The sequence below is a fragment of the Neophocaena asiaeorientalis genome, unplaced genomic scaffold (genome assembly GCF_003031525.2).
Source record: "Neophocaena asiaeorientalis asiaeorientalis breed wild unplaced genomic scaffold, Neophocaena_asiaeorientalis_V1.1 scaffold135, whole genome shotgun sequence".
In the NCBI taxonomy this organism is placed as follows: Eukaryota; Metazoa; Chordata; class Mammalia; order Artiodactyla; family Phocoenidae; genus Neophocaena; species Neophocaena asiaeorientalis.
This window is the reverse complement of record NW_020175190.1, coordinates 442,232-466,478: the sequence shown is the minus strand read 5'-3', so window position 1 is coordinate 466,478 and position 24,247 is coordinate 442,232. Positions and strand designations below refer to the sequence as shown.

At 42.6% G+C, this 24,247-nt stretch overlaps 1 protein-coding gene across 3 annotated transcripts in view; it reads left to right on the top strand.

Annotated features, from left to right (window-relative positions):
• Positions 1 to 24,247, top strand: part of AK4 (adenylate kinase 4) — a 75,761-nt gene that overhangs the window by 27,339 nt on the left and 24,175 nt on the right. For 2 of the 3 annotated variants that reach the window (XM_024764761.1, XM_024764760.1), the window contains exon 3: positions 8,389 to 8,508. The exons of the other annotated variant lie outside the window; for it this stretch is intronic. In XM_024764761.1, the coding sequence (XP_024620529.1) occupies positions 8,389 to 8,508 (120 nt within the window). The remainder of the gene's footprint in view (positions 1 to 8,388; positions 8,509 to 24,247) is intronic. 3 annotated transcript variants of the gene reach the window in all.

The following is a 24,247-nucleotide window of genomic DNA, read 5'->3' as shown; positions in this document are numbered from 1 at the left end:
TTTTTTTTTTGCGCGGTATGCGGGCCTCTCACTGTTGTGGCCTCTCCCGTTGCGGAGCACAGGCTCTGGACGCACAGGCTCAGCGGCCATGGCTCACGGGCCCAGCCACTCCGCGGCATGTGGGATCCTCCCAGACCGGGGCACGAATCCGTGTCCCCTGCATCAGCAGGCGGACTCTCAACCACTGCGCCACCAGGGAAGCCCGAGCATACACTTTTTAATAATTATGTTCATGAGTCTGTCCCCACTCCTCATTCTTGGAGGTGTTCTTATATTTGTATCTCTTGTGCCTTGCGTGTAGTAGATGCACAGAAAATTTTGGTTAGATAAGTGGCATGTTCCTGGGGAAGAGAGTTTTCACCTGTGGTTCTGAGTAATTGGAGTGACTCACATACACTAGGGATAAAGGGGGAGGTGTCTGGTAGGATGCTGGCAGGGTCATTGCACAGCTGGTTGGAGGCCCATGCCACAAAACACCCTTGTCATTGTTGTCCTTATGCTGGTACTTTCTGGGCTAGTTACTGAAAAAAGTATTTGACAAAGAAAGACAAAAGACAGATATATTCAAATCAAATAAAAAGACCTCACTTGCCTTTGCTTAAAGTATTAATAGTAGTTGAGGTTTGGTTTCAAGAGACTTCCATTCCAGTAGTGGATTTTACCTGACTAAAGTTGATTATCTTTCTTAATCTCCACCTTTGTTAAAACAAATCGTTTTGTCTCCAGTGTCAAGAGATTAAGGGATCCTGGTTGACTTTCTGTTAACTCTGGACTAGGATTTTAGGGATAACTCTTCAGTAATCAAAGGTGAATTAGCTGGCAGGTTGAATATTGGACCAAATACCCTCATTTAGTTTGTGACCAATAGCCTCTTTCTGTTTCAAAATGTATTTATACGGAATTTTATTGACAACATAAGAGCTTGTATACCTTAATGTGATAATTACCGGCTATTTAATTTTTTTGCCTGACAGAGTAAAATTCCATAAAATTTTGCTATTGAAAGCTTTCTGTGGCTGGCACCTGATCCCCGTGTTTAGGTTCTGAGCTCTGGGACAGGCCTCCTCTGAGGTTGGGACAGGCCTCCTCTGAGGTTGCGACAGGCCTCCTCTGAGGTTGGCACAGGGCCTGGCCCATGGTAGATGCTGAATAAATATCAACTGAGTGAGTATTAAGTGGATTCAGAGAGTATTTAAACCATAAAACCAACCACGTCCCATATTCTCCAGTTTCCCCTGAGTGAAGTGTTTACCATCTCCCCCCACCGCCCATTTCAGTAATCTGTCTTTCACATATTGGACCTTTATGCATTTATTTCTTTTTGGAAGTCATTCAGTCTCTGGAATGTTTGAGCTGGCAGTTGTGAATATTTAGGGCGGCTATAGAATGGATTTTGTGCCACCTACATATCTGCGAGTGTTTTCTCATGGTTTTTCTAAAGAAATGTTATTTGCTTAGTGGCTCTCCTAGTTTTTTTTTTCTTTTTTCTTTTCTTTCTTTTTAAAATTTATTTTATATTTGGGTCTTTGTTGCTGCGTGCAGGCTTTCTCTAGTTGCGGCGAGTGGGGGCTACTCTTTGTTATGGGCTTCTCACTGTGGTGGCTTCTCTTGTTGCGGAGCATGGGCCCTAGGCACGTGGGCTTCAGTAGTTGTGGCACGTGGGCTCAGTAGTTGTGGCACGCAGGCTCAGTAGTTGTGGCTCGTGTGCTCTAGAGCACAGGCTCAGTAGTTGTGGTGCATGGGCTTAGTTGCTCTGTGGCATGTGGGATCTTCCCGGGCCGGGGATCGAACCCGTGTCCCCTGCATTGGCAGGTGGATTCTTAACCATTGCACCACCAGGGAAGTCCTGGTGTTTTCTTTTTAATCAAGATAATTCAAATCGTGTGCCCCAAATCCTCCCCTTTTAGCAGTGGACAGTGTTTTGCCATATTTGCTGCCCAGAATACAATGATCTATGTCGGTCTGTTAAGGCGAATATGGACAACTTTAATGTGAAAGAACTGAGGTCAATAAAAATATCTTCCATAGCCTGGAAGCCTGAGTTTTGGAGAAATGACCTATTTAATAGGTACTTAAGTTCTGTGTTATCTTAAAATTTTCTATTTGGTGTTATTTTAAATATACAACTTAATAGGTAGTGTTAAATTCTGAAAACTTATATGTTGTCTGATCTGGCTAGAAATTGAAAATATATATTTCTCAAGGTAACCAAGGTCATGTCTATTTTAATTTATATTTAGTAGTAATTAAATGGAATAGGTTTGTAAGATGCATTGCTACAAAATTTATATTGTAAAAGAGGTGTATTTTCTTCTAATACATTTAACATTGACAATGGTAATATCGATCTATACATATACATACATGCATAATTTTATAATACATACCATTTTGTCATCTGACACTTTCCATTTCTGAAGAAAGTTTTTCCAAATGTGGCCTTATTCACTGGTGTTCTGGTCAATCTCATAAACACATGATTAGTTTTATTTTTTGGTTTTTGTGACACTTAAGATATGCAAAGCTGTTGGTCTTTTTTTGAGTTACTCTTAATTTATTAAGTTTATTTTTGAAACCTTCCTGGTGGTTTATGGTTTATTATTTTAGTGTGTGTGTGTGTGTGCACATACGTGTACACACTAAGGATGCAAAAGTAGTGTAAGACAACATATGTGTATATACAGCCTTTCTTTGGAATACTGCTTGAGGAATTGGAGCAGGTATGTGTTTTATTCAAACATGCTGGCATTAGCGTTTAATGATACTGCTTTCTCCTCCAAGGAAACTGACAAGGGCAGATGAAGGTCCTGTTTTCTGGAATGGACTTGTCTTCTAACTAGTGTTTTATTTCAGATTGCTGCTGTAGTGAAGTCTTCATTCAGGTGTAGATATGTTAAGGCCACTTTGCTCTGGCTGCTGTTGGCTTTTCCTGGTTTTTAGGGGGTGTGGGGTGTGGAGTGAGAGACATGGAGCAAGTTTGATTTTGTATCAGATTAGAGGGCATGCTGTCTGTCCTGCTCCAGAGAAGAGCCCAGCCTGCCCAAAATGGGAAAGGATGCTGCTTAGATCTTTCTCTTCACTAGTAAATTGGATTAAGATGGTTCTGGAAGTCTTCCACGGGGTTATTTTGAACTTGGAGTTGCACAGTCTCCGTTGGGTTAGCTCAAGGTACTCTCAAGGGCCAGAAGGTCTTCTGATGTTGCCTCTGCTTTGGACCAGGCCTGTTTGTGCTTGGATTATTGTCACAGCCTCCTTGGCTTTCACCACGCCAACCCTGTCCAAATTTCACATCGCCGTGGGCATTGACTTGTGTAGTCACACAAGGCCCTGCACTTAGTGTAATGCTCTGCTGTTGCCATCTAGAAATTTTTAGTTTTTTTTTTTTTTTTTTAATTTTTAGTTTTTGAACAAGGAGGCTCCATATTTTCATTTTGCGCTGGGCCCTGCAAATTAAATAGTTGGTTTTAGCTGTGGGAATGGCATTTCTGGAACTACCCATTTTTCCTTTAGTCCCTCGAAGCCCATACTCCTTAACCTACCGGTCTAGCTCTCTCTCATGGCGTGGTTTTGTCAGATGTCACTAACTGAAGTTCCTCCAAGTATGCCAAGCAGCCCCATGCCTCTGCAACGTTGGGTCCTGGTGTTTCCTTCTCCCCAGTTTTCCCTCCCCGACCTCATTCATTGCTATTCATAGTTTGAAAGGCTGAGGAAATAAGACTGAGCTATGAAACCCTACATGGCCATCTCACCTAGTTAGTACTGATCACACTTTTCTATATTTCCCTTGAAAAGGTTGATACCTGGCAAAGTTGAGCTATCTATGATCTTGGGGAAATGGTTCTGTAATAACTGTATAGGAAGATCACATTGATTTTTGCCAGGGGAAAAGAATTCTCTGTAATCTTCAGTGTGTTCATTCATTCGTGCAACAAAATTTTATGGAGTTATCTATACATGCCAGATTATATTCTAAGCACTGAGGATATGGCAGTGAGGAAAGTAGTATTATTTTTTCAATGAACTAATAGCAATATTCTGGTGGGGGTGGACAGAAAGTGAATTCACAAATACATCAATATACAATATGTAAAGTCTGTAGTTCTAGAAAATAATGCACAGTAGGATAAGAGAGTAGAGGGTGATAGGGGTCTGTGTTTGTGCTTGTGCTGTTTGGATAGGGTGGGAAGCCCTTTTTTTTTGGCAGTACGTGGGCCTCTCACTGTTGTGGCGTCTCCCGTCGCGGAGCACAGGCTCTGGACGCGCAGGCTCTGCGGCCATGGCTCACGGGCCCAGCCGCTCCGCGGCATGTGGGATCTTCCCGGACCGGGGCACGAACTGCATCGGCAGGCGGACTCTCAACCACTGCGCCACCAGGGAAACCCCGAGAAGCCCATTTTGAGGTGATACTTAATCAGAGATCTGGATGCAATGAGGGCTTGACCCATGTGAAATTCTGGAGGACAGAGTGTTCCTGGCAGAGGAAAGAACAAATGCAAAGGTCCTGGCGAGGGCACATGCTTATGATCTTCAGGAAAGTGCAAGGAGGCTGTTGTGTCTGGAATAGGATGGGCAATGAGGAGAGAAGTAGGAGATGGGGTCAGAGAACTAGGGCCTAATCACACAGGGCCTTGGAGACCAAGGTGAGGGCTTGGCTTATACTTCCAGTGAGATGGGAAGTCATTGGAGGGTTATGATGGGCTTGCATTTTAAAAGGATCACTCTAGCTGCTGTACTTATTGCAAAGGAGCCATCTCGCATGCTACTGAGAAGTCAGGTGAGCTAAGAATTGAGAATTGGCTGTTTAGGTAATCTAATTATTTATTATTTTGGTTGACTGATATGTGGAAGACCCCAGAAGCAATCTTTTGATTTTGTAGATGGTCAATGATTGGTATGGGTAAAGGACCCACTTTGATCTTAGCTATGAGACGGCTTATCAGTCTGTTGGTTCTTTGACCAATTGTCTCCTCTTCACTATATAAAGATTTCTAAATTAGGTTTTGGAGTGTATGTAGCTGCTTCCTTCCTTTGGCTCAGCTTTCTGAGAAGCCATGCGCTCCTGTTAACCACCAGGGTGGTCCAGGGCCATCGCTGCACTTCTCTCTCCTCACAACGACATAGCCTGTTCTGCAGCATCCCCACAGCTTGCTCAAATTTGTTGACCAGTAGTTACTGTTGCACTATTATGTTTTGATCAATTGTCTTGGATATGAGAGACACTGTGGAAGTAGAATTTCAAAATCTTCATGTTCAGTTAGATATAAAAGAATGGGAAAAATCAAGACAACTGTGCTTAACCTTAGGTGACATCCCCTTATTCATGGGGAATAGGTTCCAAGGCCCCCAGTTGATGCCTGAAACTACAGAGAGTACTGAACCATATATATATATATATATATATATACACACACACTATGTTTTTTCTCTATACATACATACATACCTAGGATAAAGGAATTTTGATAAAGTAATTTTATGGTAAAGTAATTTATAAATTAGGTAAGGTAAGAGGTTAACAACAATAATTAATAAAATAGGACAATTATAACAATATACTGTACTAAAAGTTACGTGAATGTGGTCTCAGAGTATCTTATTGTACAAATTCAATGCATTTTTCATCTTAACTAAGCCCTTATCATGCACTGTATCCATAACTTTCGCAGTTTGAGGTTCAGCAGCAAAACTGGCATGAATTTCATTTTCCTTCTTCGCAATTTCACGGATAGATGTGTTCTTACCATATACCTTAGCAGCCTCAGCATACAATGTTTTTCCTTCCTCCTTAAGTCGAACGTTTACCTTTTCACTTAAAAGAAGCACTTTATAGCTTCTCTTTAGCACATCCAAATGGCCAGCATCACTACTCTTGCACTTTGTGTCATTATTATGTAAAATATGGTCACTTGAAGGTACTGAGACAGTTGATCTGATAACCAAGATAGCTACTAAGTGACTAACAGGTGGGATACTCAGGACCAAGGGATGATTCACATCCCAGGCTGGACGGAATAGGATGGCAAGAGATTTCATCATGCTACTCAGAACGGCACCCGATTTAAAACTTACGAGTTGCTTATTTCTGGAATTTTCCATTTAATATTTTCAGACCGTGGTTGACCTTGGGTAACTGAATCCAAGAAAACTGCGGATAATGGGGGACTCCATTACTGAGGAGGCGGGAAACACTAGGTTAAGAGCAGAGTGGGAGGGGAATGTTGAGTTTGGACAGGATAAGTGTCAGAGGTATCAGTGGAAGCCACTTAGGAGAGTCAGGAGATAATCAGAGGCCTTAGACGTATCATTTTTGATACTGTTCTCCATTAAATTACTGAATTCAGATATATCCTAATACCATAAATCCTCCATCTGAAGGGACCTAAAACATGAATTAAGCCCAATCCCCAATCCAGTTTTCAAAATCTCTCTATACCATCCCTTCCTGGGCAGTCTCTATTCAAAAATTTCCTTAGGCAACTTTTCCTGTCCATTTATAATTCCTACTACTAGTCCTAATTCTAAGCTCTGAGGATTAAATAAATTAATGCCTTTTCCATGTGCCAAGTATCAGGTTATGGGTAAATTGTCATGGCCTTCTCTGGTTCTTCTCTTTTCCAAGCAAGACAATTCCTATTCATTACTGTTTCCTCCTGGGATATTTGGAGCCAGTTCACGTCTTGGTCTCTCACCTTGGAAGATGTGTATTTGTTGTTTATATGTACCTTAAAGTTTGGTGGATGGGACTAAAAACAGGGCCCTGGGGCTGGCCTGACCATTGCAGAGTAAACACCAAGCTTGTCAGTTACTCTGAGCGTTCTGTCTGACAGTGATTTTTCAGATATAAAACATATATACCTTACAGGTACTACCGAAGAGAACTGAAAGCATGCATTCACACAAAAACTTGTACACTGCAGCATTATTCAAAATATCCAAAGAGTGACAAAAAATATATGTCCATACAATGGAATCATAATATTCAGCCATGAAAATGAATGAAGTACTGTAGGTGGTACGACATGGATGCATCTTGAAAACATTATGCTAAGTAAAGGAACCAGACACAAAAAACCACATAGTGTGCTTCCATTTATGTGAAATGTGCAGAGTAGGCAAATCTATAGACAAAAAGTGGATTAGTAGAAGCCAGGGCCTAAAGGGAGGAGGAAATGGGGAGTGACTGCTAATAGGTACAAGGTTTCTTTCTGGGGTCATATAAATGTTCTGAAATTAGGTAGTGGTGATGGTTACACAGCACTGAGGAAGCATTAAAAAACCACTGAATTGTACACTTTAAGACGGTGAATGTTGTGGTGTGTGAATTATATCTCAGTAAAGCTGTCATTCAAAAATATGGGTATTACCTCCTGTCTAAAGTTGAGGATCTTAGGAATCAATGAAATAACACGTATAAGTGCCTGGGATAATATGAACTCTCAGTTAAGATTGTTATTGTTGCGTTTAAGGAAAGTAATACTGCTTAGAGATCAGTAACTGCAACTTTTAGTCACTGTTACATTTGTCGAATATTACCTGTTAAATCGTATGCAGTCAACACATCCTTGTTGAATGAATGTGTTTTGTTCACATTCATGTTTAGCCACATACATGTTCTGTTTCTTGCACGTTACCGAATCCACATCATTGGGCCTAATTTTGAGATCCTTGTCCAGTGATGGGAACTCTTCACAGCCCACGTTTCAGTGTTGAAGTCAGAGTTGGGAGTATAGGCTCAGTCTGGGGAAGGAAGGGCTCTGCCTTAAATTCTAGGTGAAGGTGGAGGCTAAATGATTCTTGAGCTTTCTAACCTAGTAATATAATTCTGCTATATGTTTTTATAAGAACTTAATTGGCCTGTCAAGAATGTGTTTCTTAATGGTTCATTATCAGATCCCTGGAGAGCAGAGGACTTCATCTTGGTTAAAAAAAGAAATTTAGTTCCTAGAAATTTAGCAGATTTAAACTGCTAATTTGTTCTCCTGAACCCAACTTACAATTTCCACATATAAGAAATTGTTATTTTAAATTATGATATGAGCATTTTTTTCTTTGAAAAAAATTTTTAAATTCACATCTTTTTATGAACTTGGCATTCCACTAATAACACTGCGTTGCTTCTACAACTGCGTCAGCAAGGTGCCATCTGCTTATCCTGAGGCTCGTGAAAAGAAATAAACCGGTTGATGTTTGTGTCATCCAGCATTCTTTCTAGAAGAGCAGTGGAAAATTTTTCCTTTGGTCTCTAAGGAGTGGTTGTGCCTCTCAGCTTCCCCGTGCCATCAGGGAGGAATGAGAAAGAAGGCAAAACTGTCAGAAAAGAGTTTGTAAGTTTTTTTTTTTTTTTTTGAAGCTTCTTTTTTGAGAGTGTCTTTTTCCTGTCTTTAATAGAAGTTGGTGATATGGCAAAGCAGTACATAGAGAAAAGTCTTTTGGTTCCAGATCACGTGATCACACGCCTCATGCTGTCAGAGCTGGAGAACAGGCGCGGCCAGCACTGGCTACTGGATGGTGAGTTGAACGTGTGGGTCCGCTGGACCTCTGCCAATAGTGGGTCATTGTCTCCTTGCACACTCCCGTATTTCTTACAGGTTGCAAAATGCCCTTTTCCCCTAAACGTTCAGTCATCTATTTAGACATATTCCAGTTTGGCAATGTGATAGAAACCTCCCGTGGTGAAACCTTTTAATTACTCTGTCTGCAGACCACCATCCCTAGAGCCGTCAGCTTGAAGCAAACCTTCACCGAATTCCTGTTATTGTTCCAGTTTTGATCGTGCCTTTGTTTCCATGACTGAGTTGTCATAAGTATGACTCATCTTAAATCAGAGGTTCTTTCATTCAAAATAGGCCACAGAAATTAAAAGCATTAGTTATCATTTTTTACCTGTCAGATTAAAAAAGATAGAAAATCTGAAAACCATAAGAGTATATAGGAAGTAAGTATTCTTGAGAGGATAAAATGGGCAACCTTTGGAGGGCAGTTTAGCAGTCTTTATATTTTTTGATTCAGCAATTCCCTGCTTGATTTCTTGCCTAAAGATGTATGTTAAAGGATGTTTGTTTTCAGTGTTATTTGTAAATAGCAAGACACTGGTAACAACCTATCAGTCTATCATAGGGTTGCCTTAAGTTTTGGTATGTCCATTAACCAAATAATCTGTACCTCTGTGTTGATATGGATAGAGCTCTAAGGTAAACTGCTGAGTGAAAAAAGCTAGTTGCAGTATAGTTAATATCATATACTATTATCTCCGTAAAAATGGAGTGACAGTATAATATTGCTATATATACTTACAAACACATACATAAGCTGTCTTTGGAAGGTTATAAAAAACTGATACTAGTGGTTGGCTCTGGGTAAAGATTAGGGTTGGGAGAGAGATAAATCTCTCCTTTCACTGTATATACCCATTCCTATTGTTTGATTTTTAATATTTAAATGATACATAGGCCTGATTTTTTTTAAAAAACTCAGACAAATATCATGTGATACCACTTATATGTAGGACTAAAAAAATGATACAAAATCAACTTATTTACAAAACAGAAATAGACCCGCAGACATAGAAAACAAACTTACGGTTACCAAAGAGGATAGCAGTGGGGGGGAGATAAATTAGGAGTTTGGGATTAACATATACACACTACTATATGTAAAATACGTAAACAACGTGGACCTACTGTATAGCACAGAGAACTATATTCAATATCCTGTATTAACCTATAATGGAAAAGAATATGAAAAAGTATATATATTCAGTTATACATATAACTGAATCACTTTGCTGTATACTTGAAACTAACACAACATTGTAAATTAACTGTACTTCAATTTTATAAAAATGGTTAAAAAAAACTCAGTCACTCCTATGATACTTAACCCAGGAAGATGCATACAGATGCTCACACACACAATACTGCACAGTTTTGTACTCGAGGAAGCTGGAATTAAGAATCATCTACTTTTAAGTTTTACCAGTATAAATCTTTTCATTTTTTAAAGGGAAAAAATGGACTGGATGGATTATTTGTCTTACTCTTTAATAGCAGGATTCCTTGGCAATGAAGATAAGAACTTGATGAATATACTGCTTTCTAGGTACAGAAAGGGTAGTGAGATTTACACATAAGGAACTTCTTTCCATTGCAGAGTAGTTTTCCTTCAGTTCACACAATGCACTTTTTCTTATCTCAGCAAGTTGCGACAGCTGCAACTTTGATGTTTGCCAGCCACAGAGAAGCCAGAGTGAATTGTCCTCCATTTTAACTATCAGATTGCCTGTATTTCTCCTAAAGTCTGGAGCAGTAAATCTCCATAATGACCAACTTGTGGTAGAGTATTTATTCTGTATTGGTGTTTCTCAAAGTGTATAGGTGCAGTGTTAGTAACGGCTAGACCAAAAAAACAGACTTTGTAGTTAAATGTGTTTAGAAAATGTCAATTTAGGGCTTCCCTGGTGGCGCAGTGGTTGAGAGTCCGCCTGCTGATGCAGGGGACACGGGTTCGTGCCCCGGTCCGGGAAGATCCCACATGCCGCGGGGCGGCTGGGCCCGTGAGCCATGGCCACTGAGCCTGTGCGTCCGGAGCCTGTGCTCTGCAACGGGAGAGGCCATGACAGTGAGAGGCCCGCGTACCGCCAAAAAAAAGAAAAGAAAAGAAAAAAGAAAATGTCAATTTAAATGTTAAATGTTGCTTGAATTTACTGAGCACTTACTGTATGCCAAGTATTGTTCTGAACATTTGATATTTATTATCTCATTCAATTCCTACAATAACCATATCAAGGTAGAGACTGTTATTTCCATTTATTGATGAGAAAACAGAAGCAAAGGAAGGTTCACTTGCCTATCCAAAGTTAGTAAGTCCAAAGTTAACCAATTTCTTAGGACTTTAATATGATAATGTGATTTAACTCTTCATAGAGGGAAATGTCACAAGGCGTTCTGAATGTATATGACCATAGAATCTCCTACCCTACCTATAACCTCTGGGATTTGTTCTATGGTCCATTCTTTGTGAACTATAGTAGTCAACATTTATTCTTCACTTTGGAGGTGTTCTGAAAAGTTGACTATAGAGTAGATCATATCTTTCTAGAATGCCTTCCATTTAAAAAAATCAGGACCTATGTTCTCATGGGGCTGGAGGGAACCAAGAGACTGAACTGAAAACTTTTGGCAAGAGAAAGGCTATAGTGGCCCGTGGGAGGCATGTGTTTATCAGGCGGTAATGAATAAAGCTCCTACTGTGTGTCAGGCACTATCAGGTGCTGTTGATAAAATGACAAGACACTTTCTGTATTCTTACGGGACTTATATTACAGTAGGGGAGTCAGGTGTGTAAAAAATTGACGGTATAATAAAATCATATACATGTGGTACACTGAAGACACAAAGGAGAAAGTTGTCGGTTCTATTGGTGGGAGGCAGGAGTGGAACAACTTTATGGAAAAAGAGATGAATAGAGAGATGTCCTGCAGGTTGAATAATGGGGGCTGGGAAGAAGGATTTTTTTCAGCAGAGGCGCAATGTGAACTGGGTAAGAGAGGAATGACTTAGCCTAGTGTTTTCCTGGGCCTGCAAACAGAGAGACAGGGGAAATCCTGGGGTGATGGACTTTGATTCTATGCAGAGATGGTGGAACTGGAAATTTTTGGCTACAGGGACCACCGAAGAGTTAAAAAGGGGAATAACATAATCGGATGTATTTGTGTTTCAGAAAGACTATTCTGTTAGCAGCAGAGCTATTAGATGCTGGGGTAGGGGAGGAGGTGGTGACTAGAAGCTGAGTAAGAGATTGTTGGCACAATTGGGCCAAGAGATGCCGAAGGCCTGAATTTAAGCACCAGCAGTGAGATGGCGAGGAGGCACCATTCCTGAAAGACTGCATTGAGGAGGAAGAATCAACAGGAGTGTGACTGATGTTAGGCACTGTAGCCCTGGGGTTTTCTTTGATCGCCTTCCCAGCTTTTGGAGTTTCTTGGCTGTCATCACCTTCCCTACACTTCTCCAGCTATGTTAATTTCTCCAGACTCTGAATATTTAACTCAAAAAAGTTAGTCTCCCACTACTTCTTCTTATGTGGGTGTTTGCCGGGACTGATAAACTTTAGCTCTGCCACCACCTAACAGTAATTTCTCTAGTTTAAATTCTTTAACTGTAAGGCTTCTCACCTTATAAAATAAACTTGTGTAGTTTTAAGTAAACTTAACTGTTTTAAAAAAGGATCATCTATGTTAAACTCCTTTGGGAAGGTGGTTAGTATAATAACCACTGATCCCAGTTAGAACCAGACTACCCCCTTTGAATCCCAGCTCTGCCATTGTCAGTGCCCTTGGGCAAGTTACCTGTAGGTCTCTGCGTTGTTTTCCTCATGGAAAACAGAGATTACAAAAAGGATGAAGTAAGTGAATGTCCAGAAAGTGCTTATATTTGCCATATAGTAAGTGCTGTATGAGATTTTGTGATTTGTTGTACATAAGGTACAGGTCATGAATTTTTGTTTTTAGGTTACTACATGAAGTGTTAAGTTCAAAAATAGTTTAAAAAATATTCAGCCATGTGAAGTTGGAAAAGTCAGCTTCAGTTGTGAAATGTTTTATGTATCTTTTCACTGCTTTGTTTTGCTATAACTTCCTCTCGGTGAGTAACTGAAGTTCTTTTACCTCATAGGCCTGTTTTTAGTAAAGGACGTCAGTCTCCTAACTGATTTAGTTTGTATCTTTCTAAACACATCTGGTCATGGTTTCGGTTGTGATTTTTCTTTAAAGCTCTGGAATAAATCCATTTGGCAAAGTGAGGACCATCAAGAATGCTAAGTTCTGTGTTCAGTTTGAAATTCCTTATGTTCCAGGGCACATGTTCTGCGGAGGACGTGCCTATGGAGTGTGCTAAAGGTGATTGCATGTGAAAAGGTCAAGAAAAGAATTCTGGATGGTAGATGACTCATCGTCTTGGTCCACATGGCTGTAAACGGGCATCCTGCAAATGGTGGGTGGAAACACGTAGCATGGATGCAAACCAAGGGGACGCCAGGGGTGGCAGTGGTTGGGCTTGGTGAGTGCTCTGTGGTTTGGTCAGCTATGTCCTTGCTAAAAACAGTTCAGCACCGCCTTGCCTTCACAGTGTGCTTTTTAGTTGGATAAGAAACACTCTTTTATGTGTTAATATGTGTATATAAGTGTGGTTTTTCCCCTCTTTTTTCTTTCTTTAATTTCTTCAGACGTTTAATGTGTGAGAGCGGTTTTCTGAAAATAATTTTAATTTTTAAGACAAATATTCAACCAGAGGAATGTCATGCACAAGCCTTCTAATTTTGCTATGATGGTTTTGGTTTTTTTTTTGTTTTTTAAAGAGGGTGTTTACTGCTTACTAGGTGATTTTAAGGTGAAGTAACTAGGGAACAATAACCAGCTCTTATGAATAACCAGCTCAAATACAAATTCTTCACTTTTTAAAAAGCAGCTGGCAGTGAGATGGGGCCCGTAGGGAGGTGTGTTAGGTAGTAGATTTTTTTGTTTGTTTCTAAACTTGGTTGCCGAAACCTGTGCATTTAAACAGTAACCTGCAAGTTCTCAGGCTCAGTCCCAATTTATCTCAAGATGTAACAGAATTGTCTGCCAGGTGACTTTAGGTGTCATCTAAATATTTAAATTTGTTGTCAAAGTTCGGTTTGACAGAAAGCAATCTTAAATTTTGGAATTATAAGTGGAATATAATTTAAGCCTTTTCATTGGAGATAAAGATAACTTTACAAGGAGAGTCATCATTCAGTTCATGGTTGTATATTCCATTTGATTCATTCTGAGCACTAGCTGGTGCTTTCTGTGGGTAATTCTGGGATTTATTTATTTATTTATTTATTTTTAGCACAAGTCAGAGCCACTTCAGTGTGTGCCGTGTTTGTATGTGTTTGTTTTCCCTGAGAGGTGAATGATCTCAGACCTAAGATATTCCGGGATACATGCTCATTCAGAGCCCTTGGTATCCAAGTAAAAGGTGGATGCTGGGAAACCAGACTACAGATGGTGGAGCTACAGTATCTTGTCCTGATTTTGCAAATGTGTTTTACCATACTGGACTGTACATAACTGCTCTGACCTTATCCCCTTCATATTTTTCTTTCTGAATCAGACCTCTGAATGGTTTTACATCCCACTGGGCAACATATGCCTACAGAAAAAAAAGCTGACAATCCCGTGTCTTTTGAATCACATCTTTTAAGAAATGCCAAGGGCAATTTTTTTCTGTTGCCCTTGTGAATGTAGGGTATGTTTCAAAAATAAAATGTATAATAGGTTTGTTTGGAAGGTCACTGAAGATATTCTCTTTGGAAAAACAGAATCAGGCTTTCTTCTCGTGTGTGTGTGTGTGTGTGTGTGTGTGTGTGTGTGTGTGCGTGCACATGTGTGTGTGCATTTAAGAGGGTGATAGATTATTTTACTCATTTACCTTCAGATGTGTTTTTTTTTTTATTGAAGTGTAGTTGATTTACAATCTCAGCTGTACAGTAATGTGACTCAGTTATACACATATAGACATTCTCTTTTTTATATTCTTTTCCATTATGGTTTATCACAGGGTATTTAATTTAGTTCTCTGTTATACAGTAAGAGTACCTTCAGATGTTTAGTCCTGAAAAATATTGTCAGATAACATTTGTATCTTCGATCACTGTTAAGGCAATATGTATACTGTCATACCTTGAACAGAAGGTTTGAAGCAATTGGAGTGACTGCTAAAGAATGGAGAGTCATAGACTTGATGGAACTTTATTGGGTACAGTGGCAGTGTTCATGCCTGCTAAGCATGGACTGAACAATTGTAATCTTTGGTGCCTCACCAGGCTCATCCTTCTTGACGCGCTCATATGTATAGGAATGAATATGAAAATGAAAAAGATATGTATATGTACAGACACCAACACAGATATTAGAACTTAGCATTTCAATAATAAACTGCTGAGAAATTTAACAAAATTCAACAGAATGTTAAGTCTTTGTGAGGGTCATCTTTGGTTTAAATCACAGTATAAGAACTTTTTTTTTTAGACTTTTTATTGTATATTGGAGTATAGTTGATTAACAATATGTTAGTTTCAGGTGTACAGCAAAGTGATTCAGTTATACATATACATGTATCTATTCTTTTTCAAATTCTTTTCCCATTTAGGTGATTACATGATATTGAGCAGAGTTCCTTGTGCTGTACAGTAGGTTCTTGTTGGTTATCCATTTAAAATACAGCAGTGTCCTAGAGTCTGTCATACAGAGTGAAGTAAGTCAGAAAGAGAAAGACAAATACCGTATGCTAACACATATATATGGAATTTAAGAAAAAAAATGTCATGAAGAACCTAGGGGTAAGACAGGAATAAAGACACAGACCTACTAGAGAATGGACTTGAGGATATGGGGAGGGGGAAGGGTAAGATGTGACAAAGCGAGAGAGAGGCATGGACATATATACACTACCAAATGTAAGGTAGATAGCTAGTGGGAAGCAGCCACATAGCACAGGGAGATCAGCTCGGTGATTTGTGACTGCCTGGAGGGGTGGGATAGGGAGGGTGGTAGGGAGGGAGATGCAAGAGGAAAGAGGTATGGGAACATATGTATATGTATAACTGATTCACTTTGTTAAAAGGAGAAACTAACACACCATTGTAAAGCAATTATACTCCAATAAAGATGTAAAAAAATAAAATAAAATAAAATAAAATATAGCAGTGTGTACATGTCAATCCCAAACTCCCTAAATACCCCCACCTCCAGAACCCTTCCCCCCAGTAACCATAAGTTCAGAGAACTTGGTTTTTATTCCATGACTCTTCCTTTGTTCAGTGTCCTTGGTGTCTTAATGAGCTTAGAGTATGTGACTGAGAAACATGGTAAAACTCTGGATCTCTTCTTAATTTTGTTGGATTCTCTCCTGAGACCCTGTCCCTGTGTCCATTTCTTCTGGACACAGGTGGGTTTCTTCTGATTGATCTGACTGCTACCCCAGGATCAGGAACAATCTTAATATAGTAGACAATCCTGACTTTGTTTAATTCGGTTTGTGTTTTCAGGGAATGACTAGATTTTAACATGCGAGCACCAAGGGCCATATGGGAACCATATGTATACAGATATTTGAACACATCCTAGAAAAACTTGGTTCAGAGCTCAAAAAACAAATTGAGTATACATGATTTGTGTATCCCATCGATCCATCGGAAGAGGGAGTAGCACACTTCCCGACCTCATAGCCCAGGAGGAGCAAACGCTGCATTAAACAATCATAGTGTAGGATCTTGGGAGCACCAGTGAAGGGGGTGAGAGGGGAGAGGTAGCACAGAGGAGAAAGTGACTGGCCCTCTCTTGGGGCGAGGGAGGCAGCTATTAGGAATGTTCCTGGGAGAAGGTGACACCAAGAGCAAAATTTGGGAAGGGGGAATAAAGCACATTCTAGATGGAGGAAACATCATGTACAAAAGGTACAGAGGCATGAGAAAAGAATCTAAAAAAGAGTGGATATATGTCTATGTATAACTGATTCACTTTGCTGTACAGCAGAAACTAACACATTGTAAATCAACTATACTCCAATAGAAATTAATTTAAAAAAAAAAGGTATAGAGGCATGAAACAACAAGGTGTGTTCTGGAAACCACAAGTAGTTGGATAGTCCTAGAGCTGAAAGTATGAGCAGATGAGGCTGGAAAAGTGGATGGGGCCAAAAGTTAAACACTTCTTGAAATTCAAAAACAGGGAGTTAAGTGTCAAAGTTAATATTATAAATGAGGTGGAAGGAAGTTAAAAATAAAATTTAAAACTGAGTTTGAAAGAGTGAATAATTTATATTTTAACTTTCCTTTCAACTAACATTTAAAAGTTTACTAAATTTTAAAAAAATTTTAAATTCAGACGTACTTTAGGTATTAAAGCATGGTTTCCCTGTAGTTGGACCTGTCGTGTCGTACACTTTCAGATGCACTTAGCTCATTTGCTAATGCTGCTTACTTAGAAGTCTGTAAAGTGAGGCACAGGATGAAACTAATTTTAGATGTTAGGAGAGGCTGCTTCCCTAATTTAGGAAGCAGGTATCTTGGGAATTGGATGAACTAAGACAATTCATTGCAAAACTACATCCAAAGCTTATGAGGTATACTTTGCTGGTTTAATAATAAAACAATTATTGTACACTTACTATGTACAAAGTTCCATACTAAGAAAACAGTTATGTGGTGGAAAAAGCATGGACTTAGGAGTCAGGCCTTATTAGCTTGTAGTCTTTAGCAAGCGAATTTACCTTTCCTGGTTTCTTTTTTTCTCATCTGTAAAATAGGAGTATGTATGTCATAGGTTTGCAAGGATTGGCTAACAAATGTAAAACTTGTAGTGGAGTTCTGGAACACAGTAGCTGGTCAGGTGTTAGATGTCTGTTCTTATTTTCAGTGTAAAGAAAATTTAATTGATAATTATTATTAATGTAAATATATACATAGACACTGATATAGATGTTAGAACTTAACATTTCAATAATAAACTGTTGAGAAACTTAACAAAAATATTGCCATTCTAATAAATAAGGATCATCACTTTTACCCCTCACTAAGTAACCTTGGCTTACGTAAAGCCTAAGTAAATAAAATCAGTCATCTTCCATTAAACCTTACCTAGTAAATGTAAAACAAAACAGGATAAAACTCTCTTGATTTTCCTATTACTAATACGAAAACTCTGATTTTGGAAAGAAGAACAAGTTGATTAGGGTTAAAAGTAGAAGGTGATGTGGAAAAATGCAGACAATTTATTTTATTTTTGGGCTGCGCTGTGCGGCTTGTGGGATCTTAGTTCCCCAACCAGGGAATGAACCCAGGCCCTCGGCAGTGAAAGTGCCAAGTCCTAACCACTGGGCTGCCAGGGAATCCCACAGACGATTTAACTTCACCTTTTTTATACTGTTCTTATAGAAATTATACATGATCACTATAAAACACTCAGGCCATATGGAAAAATGCAAAGAAAGGCAACAAATTGCCTAAAATCCTACTAGCCAGAAATAACCAGGGTTAACAATTGCAAACCATCATTGTAGATACCTCTCCATGCACATATGCAGATAAAAATCTGTAAGAATGGTATCATCCTTTACATTCTTTAAAAAAGGCAATTAATTTTTCTCAAATTTAATATAGCAAAAGCTAAAGTGAACCCTAAGGAATTATCACTGAGTTTCAGATAAAACTTTCTTCATCACCAGGGATATTAATTCCTATGGGAGCCCCTTAAGAAGATGAAAGATGGGACTTACCTGGTGGCACAGTGGTTAAGAATCCACCTACCAACGCAGGGGACACGGGTTCGAGCCCTGGTCTGGGAAGATCCCATATGCCGCGGAGCAACCAAGCCTGTGCGCCACAACTACTGAGCCTGCGTTCTAGAGCACACAAGCCACAACTACTGAGCCTGCAAGCCACAACTACTAAAGCCCGCGTGCCTAGAGCCCGTGCTCTGCAACAGAAGAAGCCACTGCAATGGGAAGTCCGTGCACCCGCAGCAAAGAGTAGCCCCTGCTCACCGCCCACGTGCAGCAACAGACCCAACAAAAATAAATAAAATAAAATAAATAAATTTATTTTAAAAAATGTGAAAGACATTAGGAGGTGACAAATCTGTTTTTTTTTTAGTCTCACATTTCAAATTTAGAGAATATACTTATACTTCCTCCCATCTCCTCTCCCCTTCCTTCCAATTGTTTTAGCTTTTATTGTTAAAATTTATTATAAATTTCTCTGTAACTTTAGTTTCCCATTTTTTTGGTCTTACAGTTAAGAAATATTAATGAATTCTGTGCACTCATTTTTTTTCCCACTACCACTTCTGTTAATTTTAATTAATCTTAGTTATGTCCCTGAATATACCAGAAACCATTGAATAGTATACTTTAAATGAGTGGCTTGTATGGTATATGATTTATATATGAGTAAGGCTGCCCTACTTTTTAAAAAAATTTATTGTATTGAAGTATAGTTGATTTACAATGTTGTGTTAATTTCTGCTGTACAGCAAAGTGATTCAGTTATACATACATATATATATATATACATACATACATACATACACATTCTCTTATTTTATTTTTTTAATTTTTAAATGTTTATTTATTTTGGCTGCACTGGGTCTTAGTTGTGGCACGCGGGATCTTCGCTGCAGCGCGTAGGATCTTTTAGTTGTGGCATTCGGACTTCTTAGTTGCGGCATGTGGGACATAGTTCCCCGACCAGGGATCAAACCCGGGCCCCCTGCATTGGGAGCATGGAGTCTCACCCACTGGACCACCAGGGAAGTCCCCTGTGCTTTTAAATGGTTGGGAAAAATTAGTATTTCGTGACATGGGAAAATGCCCTGAAATTCACACTTCGGCCTCCCTGAACAAAGCATTCCTGCCACACAGCCACGCTGTTGGTGCGAGGCCTGGGGCTGCTTTTTCACCCCCATGGCAGAGGTGAGCACTGCCACAGAGACCACAAGGCTCACAAAATTGAAACAGTCACTATCCAGTCCGCCGACCTGTGTCCTAGGACACACACGGAGAGTCTGGAGGTGGGGAGCCCATCAACCCATTGTCGGCTGCTTGTGTGAGAGCAAAGCTGGGGATCTGATTTTGAGACGTGCTTCTCATTTTTATATAACAGGCGAGTCTACATAAATTGCATGAAATTTAAACTGAAATACTGTTTGGCCGCTCGGCCTGCAGGATCTTAGTTCTTAGGGCCACGGCAGTGAGAGCGCCAAGTCCTAACTACTGGACAACCCGGGAATTCCCTGTGAAATCATACTTTAAATGCACTAAGAGATTTCGCGCTTTATGAGAAACATGCTGAATTACTTTAACAAAGGAACCTATTTTGTCCTAAAAGAAGGCCCGGTGCTGATGGAGGGTGCAGGAGGGAGCCTGGGGGCCCGAGGAACCACCTGCCTGGCTTTCACTGCTGGGCTCACCAAGGGTGGGGGTGGGTAAGGATTACCTTCCATCTGCCCCCTGACCCCCAGAATCTGCGAATGTGACCTTATTTAGAAAAGGATCTTTGCAGACAGATGTAATTAGTTAAGGATCTTGAGATGAGGTCCTCCTGGATGAGGGTGACCCTAAGTCCAATGACCGCTGTCCTTATGGAAGAGGAGAGACAGACACAGAGGAGAAGCCACGTGAAGATGGAGCCACAAGCCAGGGACGCCTGGGCCCCCAGCAGGTGGAAGAGGCAGGAAGGACCCTTGCTGGAGGCTCGGGAGGGAGCGCGGTCCTGCCGCACCTGGATTTCTGAATTCTGGACTCAGAACTGGGACGGAGTAACTCCTGTTTTAAGGCTTTCAGTCTGTGGTGCTTTGTTGCAGCCGCCCCAGGACACCAGAACAGGGATTGCCTCACTCCTCCCCTCCCCCAGTCCACGTCCGGAAGGGTTGGCGTAGGCCTGGTCTGGATGGGAGGGTGCGGCGGGGGGCGCTGGTGACAGAGCTCCCTGCGTCCCCCGGGGCCTAGGGCGTCCCAGCAGGGAGTGGATGGCGTGGGGCCCCCAAGTCAAGGCCGTGGCCCGATGTTCGCTTCAAACAACCTGCCCAGCCCCGGCCGATGAGGCAGGAGACGTGAGAGCCCGCGGTCAGTGGCCAGGCCCAGCACGGACAGGGCGGCCCTTCTGAGTCACAGCGTGGGCACCGCAGTGTGGCCCGACACCAGGCTCCCGGAGACGACGGGTCAGGAGAGAGCTGGTGGGCGTGGATGGGTTGGACTCAGAAGCTCCTGGGACCCGGGTCCTGGTGAACCCTCATGGCTCTGGCTCGGGAGAGGTGGGCAGAGGTGCGAGATGGGACCTAAGCAGGAGGGCGGCGCCCGCCTCCCCTTTAAACTATAAAGAAGTCAAGACGGACTAATTCTTAAAGTCCCCTGAGGGGCCCGGAAGCCCGGCGTCCTATGAGATGCGAGACCCCTCTCCTTGCCTGCAGGGTCAGGGGGTGGGGCGATTGCTGGGCAGCCCTCGGCAGACCGAGCCCCAAGCACTGAGAAATCCCGGGGCACTCCTGAGAGCAAAGTGCACGAGTCGGGCTCTGCCTGCGCCCCTCCCTGCCAGAGGTGGGTCCCGGGGACCCTCCCCTCGGGGCAGCCCAGCCGCTGTCACTGGGGCCCCTACCCCTGTCCAGCTCTCGGTCCTGGAAAAGTGCCGGCGTGTGCACAGGGCACAGCTGGCTAAACGCTGGTCCTGATCAAAGCGGCTACGGGGACACGGGTTCCACGACCCACCCCGGAGTCCTGGGCCGACCTGCACACATGGATGAAGGCTGCCCCCTACGGAGCAAGAAACGGGAAGGAAAACAGGGCCGCCCAGTGCGCAGAGGGACCTGTGTACCCCACCATCTGCTTCATAGGTGCCTGTGGGGCTGAGACGCAAAGGAAAAGCTGGGGAGGGCCTGGGAGATGGGGGTCAGTGGAGGGAGACGCGCTGCAGCACATCACACGCTTCCAGGGGAAGCTTCCTGTGGTTCTCACGGGGCTTCTGAAGGCCAACGAAGGCCACAGAAGCAGGCCATGATGCCGCCCGCCCCCGAGGCCCTACCTGCTGCGGACATCCTTGGTGCGGATGGGCACCAGGAGGCTGAAGGTGGACCTGGCCCAGTGAAGGGACGTCACGGGCCAGGGGGCTCGGGGGCCTGCCGGGGTCCAGGCTGCTGTGGGCCTGGAACAGTTTGGCCTGTAGCTGCACCTTGCAGTCCGCGTGAGCCCAGTCCACCTTGTTTGCTGTCCGCAGGGCGTCGGAGGCGGCGTTGCCGTCCATGGCGGGCAGTGGGCGCCGGGGAAGCAGGCTAGCCAGCCGGTGGATGCTCCCGGTCGAGGCCCCATCCCGGTGCAGGAGGTCCAGGGAAGTGCTGATCATTCCGGAAAGGCAGTTACCCCGCGAGCAGGGGCCTCCGCTGCCCGGGGCCCTGCGGGTTGTGGGGATCTCCTGCAGGGAGGTGCTCAGGCAGGGCGGGGAGCCACTGCAGGCCGGGGTCCCGGGGGCCTCGTCCTAAGGGGTGCCCCCGGAGGGTCTGGCCCGATTCCTCGCGGCCAGGTCCTCACGGCTGGTTTGAAACCGCCTCTTCCTCCAGCCTTTCTCATCCAGGGACAGTGCTCGCTCCAGCCTGGGCCTCGGCGGCGGCGGCGGCGGCTGCTTCAGACTGAAGGGTCTCCCGCTGGCCTGTGGGTCCTCGTTGCTGACTTGCGCTGGGGTGTCCAGAGGGAGCACTGGGCTCTTCTCGGGTCCCCAACGGTGGTCAGTGGCCGGGGACCCCGGGCAGGCGGCGAGGTCTTCATCAGTGTTTGGAAGCTGCCCCTTGAGCATCCTGCCTTCAGGCTGCAGATGCCGCTGGGCGGCCTCCGAGTGCTCCAGGCTCGCCAACTTGGATGACAGAGTCCAGGCGCCAGCCCTCACACCCGGGGGCAGACTGGCCGAGCCGGGAGACGGCTCCTCCTGGAGCTGCCGGCGACGTGCAGTGTCAGGGATGTGTGGTCAGCCGTCGCTGGGCAAGGTGCGGAGGAGAGAAAGGGCAGCAGCTCCCCCTCGGGCTGGGGTGGTCCAGCTGGAATACAGCCAGCTGCTGCAATGCGGGGAGCCGTGATGGTCAAGAGTCCCCGGCAAGTCCCTCTGGGCGCCGCCCGCTCCCCAGCCCCGCGGGCTTCGGCAGCCGCTCCCCAGCAACCGGCGGGCAGGGTCGCCCACATTCTCTTTTAAAATTTTTTCATTGGAGTATAGTTGATTTAAAATGTTGTGTTAGTTTCTGCTGTATAGCAGAGTGAATCAGCTATACATATATGTATATGCACTCCTTTAAAAATTCTTTCTCCATATAGGTCATTACAGAGTATTGAGAAGAATTCCCTGTGCTATACAGTAGGTCCTTATTAGTTATCTGTTTTATATATAGTGGCGTGTATGTGTCAATCCCAATCTCCCAATTTATTCCCCCCACCCCTTATCCCCCCTGGTAACCATAAGTTTGTTTTCTACATCTGTGACTCTATTTCTGTTTTGTAAATAACTTCATTTGTACTACTTTTTAACACAACTTTGCCATTCATCACCTGGTTGACTGGATTTTGTTGAATCCCTCTCTCCTCTCCTCTCCCACCCTCCTTGCAGAACAGCTCATGAGGTGCTATATTCCAGGAGTTTTTAAGTTTGAAAATATCTCCTTATTGTTCAACAGTTGAGCTGACTGTGATATTCTTGAGTGGTCCTTGTGTCCTTTGCAGCCATGCTTCATCATCTTCTGGCCTGGATTATTGCTCTGTAGAAACCTAAGGCCAGTCTGACTTTTTTCCCTTTTGTGAATATAATTATTTTGTCCTGTATAGACTTCCTGACGAATTGTTTCTTCATACTTTAAGTAAGTAGAATCTCTCTATTGGTTTTGTTTTTCCTCTTATATATAGTGTGTCCTTTTAATCTCCAATTCACTTCTTTCCTTTCAGGGAAGTTCTCCTGTATTATGTCGTTCTTTTGGTCCATCTGTTCAGTTTTTCTATTTCAAGAATACCAGTTATATTGGATGCTTTGTTGAATATTCTTTGTCATTACCGTATTTTGTTTAAATTTTTCTTACAGCTGTGTTTCCTTTTGCCTTCAAACATGTTCAGGGCAGAGGAGAGCAAAACTTTATTTATATTCCATAACTACTTTATAATTTCTTTACCTTTTGTTGCCATGCATGCTATGCTGTAGGGCCTTTGCACTTACTATGCCCTCTGCCTGCGATGCCCTGGCTCCTGAGATCCATGTGGATTGCTGCATTCACATCTCTACTCAGGTATCCCCTCCTCAGTGAATCCTTCGTGTACCATCCTATCTACCCATGTCACTCTTTCTTCTTCCCTTATAATCACATGACATTAGATATTTATCTGCAAATTTGGTGTTGTGTACCTTCCTCATGCTCCCACCCCCAATGAAGTCTTCAGAAAGCAGAGATTATATCTGTGTTGTTCATGGTTGTATTGCCTAACACTGTGTTTGCTGCGAAGAAAAGGCTTATAAGTATATGTCTGATTATAGAGAGGTCTGGCCCACAGCCTGTAGCTAAGCCTACGTACGGGATACTTGGGGCAAAGATGTGGACCCTGGTGAAATCATTTACAAATCCAAATCCCTTTTGTCTCAATTGAGATACAGTGGGGCCAATTTTCCCCTAATTTGTTTCTAGAGACTTATGTTCAAAGAACGACCAAGCAGA